The sequence below is a fragment of the Cervus elaphus genome, chromosome 16 (assembly GCF_910594005.1).
Source record: "Cervus elaphus chromosome 16, mCerEla1.1, whole genome shotgun sequence".
NCBI lineage: Eukaryota > Metazoa > Chordata > Mammalia > Artiodactyla > Cervidae > Cervus > Cervus elaphus.
The window spans coordinates 12,304,893-12,319,031 of NC_057830.1; the positions used below are offsets into that span (position 1 = coordinate 12,304,893).

The window sequence follows — 14,139 nt, forward strand, 5'->3', positions numbered from 1 at the left end:
GTAATTATTCAATAGTAGGGGAAATACAAGATAATTATGGTCTGCCAGTGAGATATAATATATTTCATTTATTAAACATCATGTTATTTAATGATTTGGGGAATGATTTACTTGTTATAAAGTAGAAAAATTGGAGTACAATATTATATGAACAATTCTGATTTTTATTAAGTTAATGTGTGTTGTTAAAGATGGGAAGGAAACAACAAAATATTTACTTAAGTGGTCTGAGTATTATTTAATGACCTAGGTATTAAATACGTGCAAGAGAAAATATCAGCAATGTGATAGCTTTCTTACAACCAAAGGTTAATGCACTTCTCTTAGAAGGTAGGGTATATTACTTTATAAGCGCAAATGATTTTTCTTTCTTTTGCAGTGCCTTGTCCAGTGGGAGAATTCTCTCGTTCTGGGTTAATGCCCTGTTATCCATGTCCTCAAGACTACTACCAGCCCAATCCAGGGAAGTCCTTCTGTTTATCTTGTCCCTTTTATGGAACTACAACCATCACGGGTGCCAGATCCATCACAGATTGTTCCAGTAAGATGATAATACTTCATTTCTCATCTTATCCTGTATTGGAGAGTTTTGTTTATCTCTGCGGTAACTTTGATTGCGAATATTATTTATTTTCAGTGCCTTTGGGTGTCTGGATGTGTTTAGCTGTCCTTTTGAAGGTGTTTTTGATGACAATGACTCGATGCTTCACTCTGGGAATGTCGAACTTGATAACCTCCAAATTTCTAAGAGTCTAGAATTTAATGACATATCACATCTGTCTCTTATGTTCTGTCTTTTTACATGACTAAAGGAAAATATATGTGGCTTTACTGACTCTGAGAATCAAAATCTTGACCATGGCATTTAAATAGAGTCTATTCATAGAGAACAGACTTGTGGTTGCCAAGCGGGAGGAGGTTGAGGGGGGAATGGAGTGGGAGGTTGGGATTAGCAGATATAAGCTATTATATATAGAATGGATAAACAGCAAGGTCCTATTGTATAACACATGGGACTATATATTCAGTATCCTATGATAAATCATAATGGAAAAGAATAAGAATCAAATATATAAAAATATATATTATTATATATTCATTATATATATATATATATTTAAAACTGAACCACTTTGCTACCCAGCAGAAATTAACACAATATTCAAAGACAACTGTACTTCAATTAAAAAAGAAAAAGGAAAAAAATAGAATGCACTTAATTGGCAATATCTACTACACCAAATACTTTTCTCAGATATTTTCCCTTTAACTTTATTAGGCTTTAGTTCAACTTTCTCCGCAGCAGAGGAAAGTACAGTACTTCTTGCTTCTCCTGGCCATGTCAAAAAGAAGTATGAAGTCAGCAGTCAGGCAAGTCTACTTTGTACTTATAAAATTTTCTCTAATGGAGTGCTTGGAAAACAATTTGTCATTATACATGTCACACAGAGGAAAACTACCAGACTTGAAACTTCAACTAATCAAGGCTCATGAATATTATCAATGAATAATTATATTTGTGTATGACTTATAATAGGAACTTTCCAAGAATGTGCCATTATAAGTCCTAAGTACCAGAAATTGGAATTTTTCCCTGTGATGTCTGGTGTAGAGAATTGTGGATGTGGAGAGTCTTTTGATTTGCTAATAATTAACATGTACCATGAGCATAACCCATCATTTGAGTAAGCATGTTGGGATTAGCCAAAGACTTTTTCTGATTAGCAGGACAAGTTACTCAACTTCCATGAAAGATATTTAGATTTTTTGCCAGCGGGAATGGGGGAAATCTTTATTGGAGAAAAGTTGTGACTTTTTTAAAAATTAAGAAACATAACTCATAATTGTTCTCCATTTATTTTTTAAAGACTAGTAAAGACCAATTATTTTGAGTGATTCAGTCATTAGTCTGAATGCACCTTGCCCAATGTCATAATAAATTCCAAGGCTTTAAGTATTTTTAAGGAGGATAATGAAGTTATATTTCTTATTTTAACTTCCTGCTTCCAAACATTCTCACTTGTAAGGGCTTCATAAGTGAAGCTTTGAAACTGAGCCCAATGGACATAGAACCTCTAAAGACATGGCTGTCACCTCTGGAGACATATTAGAATCCACTGGCTAACTTTTTAAAATAATGATGCACAGATGTAACTTCCAGAGATTCCTGATTTAACTGGTCTGGGTTGGGACCCGTCCTTAGCAAACTTTTTAAATGCCTTAAATGAAGTCTGACACGCAGCCAGCGTTGAGTGACACTGCCTGGGTTTAGCTGAGCATCACTCAGAAATAGTATATAGCATTTGTGCCCGTATGTGGCGGGTACCAATGTTACGCAGGCAGCAGTCCTGCTGGGCTCACTTGGAAATGAGCCAGCTAACGCTGTGAATCTTCTAACTTCCTACTCAGAGTTGCTTTGAAATGGACTCGTCTCTGATGAATTTTCTTTTCACAGGTTTTCCATGAATGCTTCTTAAACCCCTGCCGCAGTGGTGGAACCTGCCAACAACTGGGCCGTGGTTATGTGTGTCTCTGTCTGCCTGGATATACAGGTAACACAGAGGAATGCAAATTTCCATGTGTCTTTCCTACTGCATCACTGTAACTTGAAGTATCAAACTTTGAAACTTTAAAGATGAATGCCATAAGATACATCAGGCTGGGGACTTCCCTGGCAATCTAGTGATTAAGATTTAACCTTCGAAAAGACAGGGGGGTACAAGTATGATCCCTGTTTGGGGAGCTAAACATCTCACATAACTTGTAGCCAAAAAACCAAAACACAGAAGCACTATTGTAACAAATTTAATAAAGACTTTAAAAATGGTCTACATAAAAAAAAAAACAAACTTAAAAAGATAATGATGCACAAAAATTTGGTTGAACAAGACAAACCAATATGTGAAAAAACTATACAGATCTTACAAATGACAATTTTCTTTGTATATTTTGGAGGAAGAATAAAGAATCATCTTCTCTGTGAAAAAATCACATCGTAACTTATAATTTAAATTTGAATACGGTTCCAGAGGTCATGTCCAAGGTTGCATTCTGACACAAATTAAATGCATGACACTCAACCTAGAACAGATTGTCTAGCATAAACATTTTTAAACAAACTCCAGTTTCTCTCATTTGTTTCACACGAATGGAAGTTCTTATGGCCATGATGTGTTGTTTATTTCTGTCTTTCTGCAAGCTGTGCTTAGGAAAACAGTATGGCTTTGAACTTGATTATGTAGGAATTATGTAAGAATTGTGTTTTCTTGCTGCTTGATTCAAATTCCAGTTCAGTACAGAAAGATAATGTTTTTTTCTGAGGAGAAATGAACTATATATTAAATGTTGCAGCTCATTTAAAATAATTTCCTGTTTTCTTCTAGAAATGCAGTTTTTCCTTTTTGAGTTTTGTGTCACCAGCATGAAGTATTTTAATGCGAAAAGTGGTATTTAGATGAAAGAATTTACCACAAAAGAGAAGTTGGAAGACAAAATACAGAATATTGTCATTCCACTTATTTCAGCATGTGCACACATGTATGTGTGTGTATGTTTCAATTTTTATAGGAATTTTTGTCCCAACATTCCATAAGAAATAATCTTGTCCTAGAATTTTATAAATGAGAGTTTATTGAGAAAAGCATAGTATATGACAGTGATTCTCAAATTTTGATGCGCATCAGAATCATCTGGAGGATTTCCTAAAACACAGACTGTGGCATTTCTGTCACATTCCCAGGGGATTACTGATGCTATTGATCCAGAGACCATTCTTTGAGATCTCCTCGTGTAGAAGAACATGGGTTTCAGCAGAATTAGTCCATAGAAAGACTGTGTGTACCCTATGAGAAGATAAACCCTATTCTAGGACACATGGCATGAGTTGAGATCTGGCAGGATCTAGCACCACCCCCATTCCTCATCCAAGTGGCCTTGGTAACAAGTACATATGACTTTTTACTTTTCACTTTGAAATCAAACTAATTCCTGGCTCCATTTTATGCTTCCAGATTTCCCTCTTTCCCCTCTACTTCTGACTTGGGATCTTTTGCTGTCTTTTATGTATCCTTGTAAGGAGAGCTTAAATCTATTTAGAAAGAGGTAATACCTTCATGAAATACTTAAATAGATGGTAATTCCTAAGATATTGCCTTTTTCTTTGTCACTGCCACTCCCTATAAATTCAGGTTATTGGGGTAATTACCTTTAAAGGACAGTTCTGTTCATCCTTTCTTTGATTGACCTTCAGTGTTTGCATTTTAGGCTTAAAATGTGAGATAGACATTGATGAATGCAGCTCACTGCCCTGCCACAACAATGGAATTTGTAAAGACCGAGTTGGAGAATTCATTTGTGAATGCCCATCTGGTTACACAGGTAAGGAAAGAGTGTCTCATTCTTACAGTATAAACCTTTGAAACCTTAAAATAATGAGTTACCATCTCACACCTGTTAGATTGGCTATCATCAAAAGGTAAGAGATAACAGTGCTAGTGAGGACATGGAGTAAAGGGGACTATTGTGCACTCTTGGTGGGAATGTAAATTGCTTCAGCCATGGTGGAAAACAGCATGGAGGTTCCTCAAAAAATTGGAAATAGAATTACCATACAATCCAGCAATCCCTCTTCTGGGTATCCATTCAAAGATATGAAATCACTATCTCAAAGAGATATCTGTACTTCCATGTTCATTGCAGCATTATTCACAATAGCCAATGGCCAAGATATGGAAACAAGCTAAGTATATATCAAGAGATGAATGGATAAAGAAAATGTGAGGGAGGTAGGTAGGTAGATATCCTTCAATGCTATGTCGCTTCAGTTGTGTCTTAACTCTTTGTGACCCTGTAGACTGTAGCCCACCAGGCTTCTCTGTCCATGGGATTCTGCAGGCAAGAATATTGGACTGGCTTGCCATGCCCTTCTCCAGGGGATCTTCCTGGAGGGAAGGGATCGAACCCACATCTCATTATGTCTTCTGCATTGACAGGCAGGTTCTTTACCACTAGCACCACCTGGGAACCCCTATGTATAACATTTATTGGAATATTATTCAGCAAATAATTATATTTGGCAAAGTGCGTATTTTTTCCACAAGCATATTAGCCTTGATTTCCAATTTCTCTGCTCTTACACCTGAACAACTTGCTTGAAACTATTAGTCTTAAATTCCTTTCAGTTTTGTCAAGTGCAAATATTCTGTGATTCTTTACAGGTCAGCTATGTGAAGAAAATGTAAATGAGTGCAGCTCCAGTCCTTGTTTAAATAAAGGAACTTGTGTTGATGGCCTGGATGGTTATCACTGCATGTGTGTGAAAGGATACATGGGTAAGATGTTTTCATTCTTCCTAGTTGTCTTTTAAATAGTTCTATAAAGCCTCATAAATCATTATATTTACTGTTATATATGTGATATTATAAAAGTTAATGTTAATTTTCTGATTTTATAACTGTGCCATGATTTTATAAGTGAAAGTCCTTATTTGTGAGGAAATTCACACTGAAGTATTTAGAGGTAAGAGAGCATTGGGTCTAAAATTGACTAAAGCAATTCAGAAAAAGTAATATGTTCTTGTACATGTCTGTGTATATATGTATATGTAGAGACAGAGAAGACTTGAGTTTATATGCTAAGACAAACACTCAAGAAGTAACTGGAGATGAATTATATAAAATATTATTGTAAGTGAATGCTAAATCATAGAATGTATATGTGTGTATTGTATATATATATATACACACACATATATAACTGGTAAAGAATAAGTCCAAAACAGAAAATGATCAGTGATAGAAAGAGGCAAGATCAAAGATACAGATGAACATTTTGAACTATATGTGCTAGTTTCATTTTTATTTAAACATTATCTCAGTTAGATGTTCATTGCTAATGTTAGTTCCAGAAAAAGGTAAGATTAAAAGAGCAGATTATCAAAAATACAGTCCTAAAATGATTTAGAAAAGCCAGAACTTATTTAGGGATAGGTCTCAAACCTGTCTGGTCAGCCAGTGGCTCTGCAGCCTCCCTTTCATCCTTTCGAAGCAGCATCCTCCAAGGAGTCCTCACCTTGATTCCAGTTTTCCAAAGGGGTTAACCTTTGGGCTGTCTGTCATCCTCATCCATCCCCAGGCCTACACTGTGAAACAGAAGTCAATGAATGCCAATCAAGCCCATGTTTAAATAACGCAGTCTGTGAAGATCAGCTTGGGGGGTTCTTGTGCAAATGCCCACCTGGATTTTTGGGCACCCGGTGTGACATAAATATGGATGAGTGTCTCAGCCAACCATGCAAAAATGGAGCTACCTGCAAGGATGGTGCCAATAGCTTCAGGTAATGATAGACTAAGCCTGACTCTCTCTGCTGTTTTTCTTATCTTAACTGTTCAGTCATTCTGCCATCTTACGAGTATTACTTTGAATCCCAGGCCAGCCCTTCCCAAATCCTAGCCCAAGGATAGGCTATGGTAGAATCTGACTACCACCTGATGTTCTGATTTCCTACCTCTTGGGTAAAGTCTGGAATTTTATAATAGGCAATCTATATGTTTTAAGTTCTCCTGTGTTTCTGAAGCACAGCCAGACTTTGAAACCACTATCCTATGCTTGGGAAGTCATAAAAGATAAAAGGAAGGACATTTATTCAAAAGCAAATGGAGAATCACTACTCAAAACCCAGTTTCAAATGTTTTATATTTTAGCTGGAGTTTTCCCACCAACTAAAATCAGAAGGAATAGTGCAGTTCTACTGTCACAGTGCCATTCTATGACCATGGTTTTCAAACTTTTTTTTTTAGTTTAGTGTCCCTTGTTTCCAGGGAAATCAGAGTGTAAACAAAAAAATTAAAGCTAAGCTCTTGTGGTTGAAAATAGTGGTGTTTTGGGGGAGAAAGACTGGCTTCCTGAGGCAGGTGTTAGGGTACCAGTAGAAAGCAGTTTGAAAACCAACACTTTTTTTTTTTAATCACTATCAACTCTGCTCTGTTCCATTCACGTCCCCTTGCAAGATCTGTGGCTCCTGCAGTACAAAAAGAGACTGGCTTTGCTTGCAGAATTTTAGGGAACTTTACTGTCCTCAGCAAGCAACTGGTTCTGCAAGTTTTCAAAAGTTAAAAGCAAAAAAAAAAAAATTTCTACCTCAGTTGCAACATTTCCTAGTCCCCTTCCATTACCATCCCCCAAGAGAGCTAGGACACTATCTGGAAGAAATAGGGAGCCAGTTCTGCCAGTGAGATTTTCACTGTCAATATGAAAATGAGATCTTCGTGTAGCATCAGCTTGTCGTAGGTTTTTTGTATCTTCAAGCATATGGCAATGAGACATTTCCAGATGAACAGCAAGAGTTCCAAACTCTCCCCAGGGTCCAAAACAATTGATAAATACCAAATTTGTCTAAATCCTAACTAGAGGAAAGGTGAAGAAGGCAAACTCTCCTACTTCAAAAGCAATGCTAGTTGCCACCGAAGTGAATCTGTTTCACAGAGATACTGAACTACTATAATGATATCAAACATGGACAGATATACATCAGAAATTAAAACAACATTGTAAATCAACTATACGTCTATAAAATTTAAAAAACAAATATTTTTAAAGTATTGCAAAAAAAAAAATGGACAGATAAAGATGAGTAAAATTCTAGTGGTTTACCATCAAATACACAGAACTCCATAAAGATGCCCGCCAATTCCAACTGAAATTTTCTTTTAAACCTCCAAATACTGCTTATTTATATTATTACCAATATCAAAGAGGTCCCCATATAAAGATGCTAGTAGTAATATTAACTACATTTCTTGGGCAGATCCTTTTTAATTAAAGATATTTCAGATATACTAAAAATCACGAAGAATAATAAAAGTCATACACTCACCAAAGTAGTGATCAATCCTTAGTCTTTTGCTATATTTGGTTCATATCTTTCATTTTTACAAAAATAAATTCTAAAGATAGATTTGGAGTCCCTCCAATAAGTGTGCACATACACACACATTCCTCTTCTTCACTAGTAGTAACCACTGTCTTGAAGTCAGTTTATAGCTTTCTCATTCAGACTTTGCTTTACTACATATATGACTTCATAAACAATAAATAGTATAGTTTTACATGTTAATATAAGTAGTTTCATAATATATATATATACGTATATATAATCCTTTTGTATTTTGTTTTTCCTTTCAACACTGTGTATTATCAATGTTGGTATATTTGCCTCTAGTTTACTCATTTCAACTGCCAATTAGTATTCCATTGGATAATTATACCATAGTTTATTTTCCCATTCACTTCTTCATGAACATGCAGAATGATGCTGTTGTGAACATCTGTTGTACGTGTTCTTGCACACCTGGACAGTCATCTCCTAGAATTCATAGTAGAAGTGGACATACAGGGCTCTGAAAGTGCAAACCCACCACTTTCTTTGACTTTGCCACATGGTTCATGCCACTCTGTCAGTATTTGACATCATCCAATGTATTTTCCATTTGGAGGAGTTTAAATGGCTTCTTGCATTCCCCAGAGACTGTATGGCATCCTGATTGTGATCAAAGTCCCCCCCCCCCTCAACTTAGTATCAAGAGGACTTGGGCAACTTAACCTTTCTGAACCACAATTTCCTCATTATAAACTGGGAATAATAATATTCTTCATCGTTATAAGGATTGATTTAATGTATGTGGGGATTCCAGGTGGTGCTAGTGGTAAAGACCCCACCTGCCAATGCAGGAAGACCATAAGAGACACGAGTTCAGTCCCTAGGTCAGGAAGATCCCCTGGAGGAGGGCATGGCAACCCACTCCAGTATTATTGCCTGGAGAATCCCATGGGCAGAGGAGTCTGGCGGGTTGCAGTCCGTGGGGTCACAGAGAGTCAGACACAGCTAAAGCAACTTGGCATGGCATATATAAGTGTTTAGAAGAGTGTGTTAACTTTTTATATTTTTTCCTAGCACTTCGTGGTGAGAGAAATTGCCAACGTGCCAATACTTCACCTTGACCTGAACTAATTTCTACTTTATTTTTTACCACTGTAACATTTCAAGTATATGTTGTCTTAAATAGGTTTATTTGAATGAACTTTAAAAAGTAATAGTTAAAGCACCATTTTAATGTGGAAAATGTGTTTCAGCATGTCAGGATTTTTTAAAAATTCAGTTAAACTGAAAAAAAAGAAAAAACAAAACAATTCACCCATTTTTCCCACCCCATGCCTCTGGCAACCACCAGTCTATTTTGTAGGCTGTGGGTGTGTGTGCAGGTGTGTGTGTGGGTGGGTGTGTATACACATATGTATATTTAGATTCCACATACAAGAGAGCTCATGTTAGCACTAAACTTTCCAGAGTCTTTTGAGACAGTGCTGTCATTAATGGGAGGCTGCTTCTAATGCCTTTCTGCAACTATGCTAATTGTTACGACATTTTGTATTCTTTCAGGTGTCACTGTGCGGCAGGCTTCACAGGGACTCAGTGTGAGTTGAACATCAACGAATGTCAGTCTAACCCCTGTAAAAACCAGGCCACCTGTGTGGATGAATTAAATTCATACAGCTGTAAATGTCAGCCAGGATTTTCAGGCAGCAGGTGTGAAACAGGTATATGTGAGCTTAATGTTGTTAAGGACGATACCAAGTATAGGGATACAATAACGACATCAATTTTTACCTGCGCTAAGCACAATCTGTATACAAAAAACTATGTGAAGCATTTTGTACTTATTTAGTCTTCACAGCTATCCAGTAAACTGGCTCATGTTATCTCCAGGAGCACAGAGGAGGAGGTTGAGCTTAGAGATGCAAGGGTGAAATGGAGAAAATCGAATTTAACAGAACTCTTCTCATTCTGTGTGTTTAGAAAGGACACTTGGATAAGTCACTTGATTTAGATTGTTCAGAGTCCATGGATATGTTTAGAGAATTAATGCTCAACTGCTTTCTCAGAGCATAGGAGTCTTCTAGCTATAGGACTTTTGTTCTGTTGAGTGGGATATGCAGGACTAGGGCTCCTGAAATGGGGAAGAGCCAGGGCCCTGAGCAGGAATGGACTGTTGCCCTTGCAGTGGACCCCCCCTTCTCTCCTGCAGTGTCAGTTACTTGAGTTGTTCCCATTGAGTTACCCCACTCCCTTGAGTTATTCCCATCAGCCCACAGGTGCTTAGTCTCTCATCTTGAATGACTCCCCAGCCCCACCTCTCCTTCCAGCTATTCTGTTTCAAAGCTTCCTTGCACTGCTGAGTGCTTCTCCTGTCTTGGATATGCACTGTTGGTTTTATTTCAAACAATTTGTTGAACGAAAAGGAAACAGACTCACAGATACAGAGAACAAATTAGTGGTTACTAGTGGAAGGGGGAAGATGGGAAGGTAGGGTGGGTATAGGGGTAGAAGAGGTACACATTACTATGAATAAAATAAATAGGCTGCAGGGATGAGCATAGGAAAGACGGTCAGTATTTTATAATAACTATAAATGGAATGTAACCTTTAAAATTGTGAGTCACTGTGTTGTACACCTGAAACTTATTTAATATTGTAAATCAGTTATATCTCAATAAAAATAATAATAATAAAAGACGTACAAAATACAAAAGAGGGAATATGTTATTTATTTTGTAAGCAATATGTATTTATTTTGAAATTGCTTCTCAGAGTATCACATTTACTGAAATGAGCTTCTTTGGCGATAGTATTGTGTACTTGCTACTACCTTAGACAATTGAAAAATGCCTCACAACTGCCATGATATTTTCTTTTTATTAAAGTGTAGTTGATTTACAATGTTTTGTTAGTTCCTGGTGTACACAGAGTGATTCAGTTATATATGTTTATATACACATGTATATATATTCTTTTTCATATTCTTTTCCCTATACTATATTACAAGATATTGAATACAGCTCCCTTTGCTAAACTTGTTCATTTTATGTACAGTAGTTTATATCTTTTAGTCCCAAACTCCGAATTTATCCTGTTACCCTCTTCAGTAACTATAAGCCTGTTTTCTACGTCTGTTAGTCTGTTTAGTAAATAAGTTCATCTGTATCATTTTTTTTAGATTCCACAGATAAGTGATACCATGATATTTGTCTTTCTCCATATGATTTACTTCATTTAGTGTGATAATCTCTAGGTCCATCCATGTTTCTGCAAATGGCATTAGTTCATTCATTACCAGGCTTCCCCGGTAGCTCAGAGGGTAAAGCGTCTGCCTGCAATGCAGGAGACACAGGTTCGATCCCTGGGTTGGGAAGATCCCTGGAGAAGGAAATGGCAACCCACCCCAGTATTCTTGCCTGGAGAGTCCCATGGACGGAGGAGCCTGGTAGGCTACAGTCCACGGAGTCGCAAAGAGTCAGACACAACTGAGTGACTTCACTCCACTTCATTCTTTTTATGGCTGAGTAGTATTCCATTTCTGTGTGTATGTGTGTGTGCCGCTATGAACATTGAAGTACATGTATCTTTTAGAATTAGACTTTTCTTCAGATATATGCCCAGGAGTGCAATTGCTGGGTTATATGGTAGTTCTGTTTTCTGGTTTTTGAGGAAACCTCCATTCTGTTTTCTACTGTAGCTGTACCAGTTTGCCTTCCCAACAGTAGAGGAGGATTCCCTTTTCTCCACACCCTCTGCAGCATTTATTATTTGTAGATATTTTAGTGATGACTCTCCTGACCATGTGAGGTGATACCTCATGGTAGTTTTGATTTACATTTCTCTAATAATTAGTGGTGTTGAGCATCTTTTCATGTGTCTTTTGGCCATCTGTATGTCCTCTCATACTTTTCTTATTTGTTGCAGAACAGTCTGCAGGCTTTAACCTGGATTTTGAAGTTTCTGCCATTTATGGTTACGTCATGCTGGATGGTGTGCTTCCGTCCCTCCATGCTATAACCTGCACGTTCTGGATGAAATCGTCTGACGACACTAATTACGGGACGCCCATCTCCTATGCCCTGGAGAATGGCAGTGACAATACCTTCCTCCTAACCGATTATAACGGGTAAGCAGAGACAGCAGGAAGGCCATGTTAGGACTTATCCTGGCACCAGGTTAGAACTGACATGGGTGGGGATGGAGCGGTAGGAGGCTCAAGTGTTCCAACAGGACAACAGGGTGACGAGTCAAACAGAGCATCTGGACAGGTCCTATACGAAGGCAGCGTTTCAGTGGCAGTACCTTATACGTGTATTGTGTTTTGCTATTTGCTAAATATTACCATCAGAGCCACCAGGGAAGCCCAGGTATTTTCAGATGTTTTATTTCATTTGAGCTTCACAAGGACTTGAGGAACTGATGCCCCTTAACAGGTGAAATGAATGAGAAGCTAAATGCTTTACCCCCCCCCCCCGCCCAAACTCACACCATGGGAGTGGCAGAATTGTCAAACTGACTGTTCAGACCAGTGCTCCTTTATTTGCATATCAGAGTGGCCAAAGGTCAAAGGATTTCCATGGCACTGTTGGTCCTTGGAAGACCCTTGTATTGAATAAGAATCCATTTGAAATATCCAGTGCACAAGGTGACATTTTTTGTTGTCTTTTTGGATCAATTAGTTCCAGTTCGGGGCCCCATCCTTCTGGGCTGATAGGAAAGTCAACTTCAGCTGTTTCTCTGATTTCTTTCACTAGTGACTGCTTCTCCTGTCTTAGATACTCATGGATCATCTAAAACCCACAGAGTTTTGCTAAAGAGCCACCAGCTCAGGCAGGACTTCCATCACTGGTTATCTGTCCACCCTGCCGATCACTGAGCTGCCTCTGTGGTCCTTTCAGAACCTCTGCTGTTTGCCACGTTTGGGGTCCTTGGCAAGGCTGCGAGTTTATGCCTTTTGATTAAGAAAGATGCTGTGGCATGCCACATGGCCTTTTCCTCCCAGGTCTGCCCAACCATGTGGCCTTTTGCTCCGGTTGCAGGCCTCAAGGACAACACATTGAGCTCTCCTTCCTTGCCTCAGTCCGTGAGATTCTCACTATTCTGGTGAAAATCTTCACATCCTCAAACCCTATCCTTCTTAGTGGACTTGAACATTCAGAAACAAAATGTAAGAAATTTCAAAATCCTCCCCCAAGACAGATTGCATAGGAAGAGAAAACCTGTTGCCTGCTTGAGTTTGGGGAGGAAAAACAGTGGGGAAACAATTTGTGTTTTAGAAATATCTTTTCATAATCATCTTTGAATAGGGGTTTAGGAGCTGCTGATACAGTTACTTAATGACTTCTTCTCTATCAGTTTCCCCCTAATCTTTTCTTTTTCTCCATTTGGTTTTGAAGATACTCCACTTTCCACTGCTTCTTAACTTGAACATTTCTCGAAGTGACATGGTTGTTGGAACCCTTTTGTGGTTGGTCACCTAGTTTAGTACCAATGATTCTTTCTCTTGCATCAATGTACTTCATCTGCCAAGTGACTGTTCTGGCAACAGAGAGATAGGACTGACTTCCTAGGACATCTCTGAAGTCTGTTCCAAGTTGTAGGAACATACATCCTAGAGAAAAGAAACCAGACTGACATTTGCGAAACTCTCATTCCTTCCATTCTTGACTCATTCTCTCTAGAATAGACAGTTGGTGAATTATCTCAAATTGGGCCAGTTTGTTTCAGCATGTCCTAAGGCATTTTCCCTACCCCTCAGTGTTTAGGAAACGCAAACCAGTTTTCAATGAGCTACAAAACAATCAAAGGTAATTAGTAATCAAATCTGCTTCTATGAAACATGGCTCAAATGGAGGAAAAGAGGTAATGGTTGGATGCAAAGTACTTTACCCACAAAAAGGAAGAAAGATCGTAACATGCCCCACATATGGGATTACAACATATGACTGATGATTGTATCCCTTGAATCTTTGTGCAGCTGGGTTCTTTATGTAAATGGCAAGGAAAAAATAACAGACTGTCCCGCTGTGAATGACGGCAATTGGCATCACATTGCCATCACTTGGACGAGTACTGGTGGAGCCTGGAAAGTCTACATCGATGGGAAGTTATCCGACGGTGGCATGGGCCTCTCTGTTGGATCACCCATCCCTGGTACGTCTTAGCAAACAGAATATAATTCCATCTGATGCTAGAGGCGGTGGTGCTTTGATGAACATCAAGTTTGCTGAGTCATCACTCCCATTCACCACCTCCTAATTATCCAG

The 14,139-nt window shown here is 38.2% G+C and overlaps 1 protein-coding gene across 1 annotated transcript in view; it reads left to right on the forward strand.

Moving 5' to 3' along the window:
* SVEP1 (sushi, von Willebrand factor type A, EGF and pentraxin domain containing 1) overlaps nt 1-14,139 on the forward strand; it is a 186,641-nt gene that overhangs the window by 112,262 nt on the left and 60,240 nt on the right. Inside the window, exons 19-27 of the mRNA XM_043870637.1 lie at nt 380-541; nt 1,280-1,371; nt 2,456-2,552; nt 4,264-4,377; nt 5,217-5,330; nt 6,133-6,334; nt 9,437-9,594; nt 11,798-11,999; nt 13,851-14,026. Of these exons, the coding sequence (XP_043726572.1) occupies nt 380-541; nt 1,280-1,371; nt 2,456-2,552; nt 4,264-4,377; nt 5,217-5,330; nt 6,133-6,334; nt 9,437-9,594; nt 11,798-11,999; nt 13,851-14,026 (1,317 nt within the window). The remainder of the gene's footprint in view (nt 1-379; nt 542-1,279; nt 1,372-2,455; nt 2,553-4,263; nt 4,378-5,216; nt 5,331-6,132; nt 6,335-9,436; nt 9,595-11,797; nt 12,000-13,850; nt 14,027-14,139) is intronic.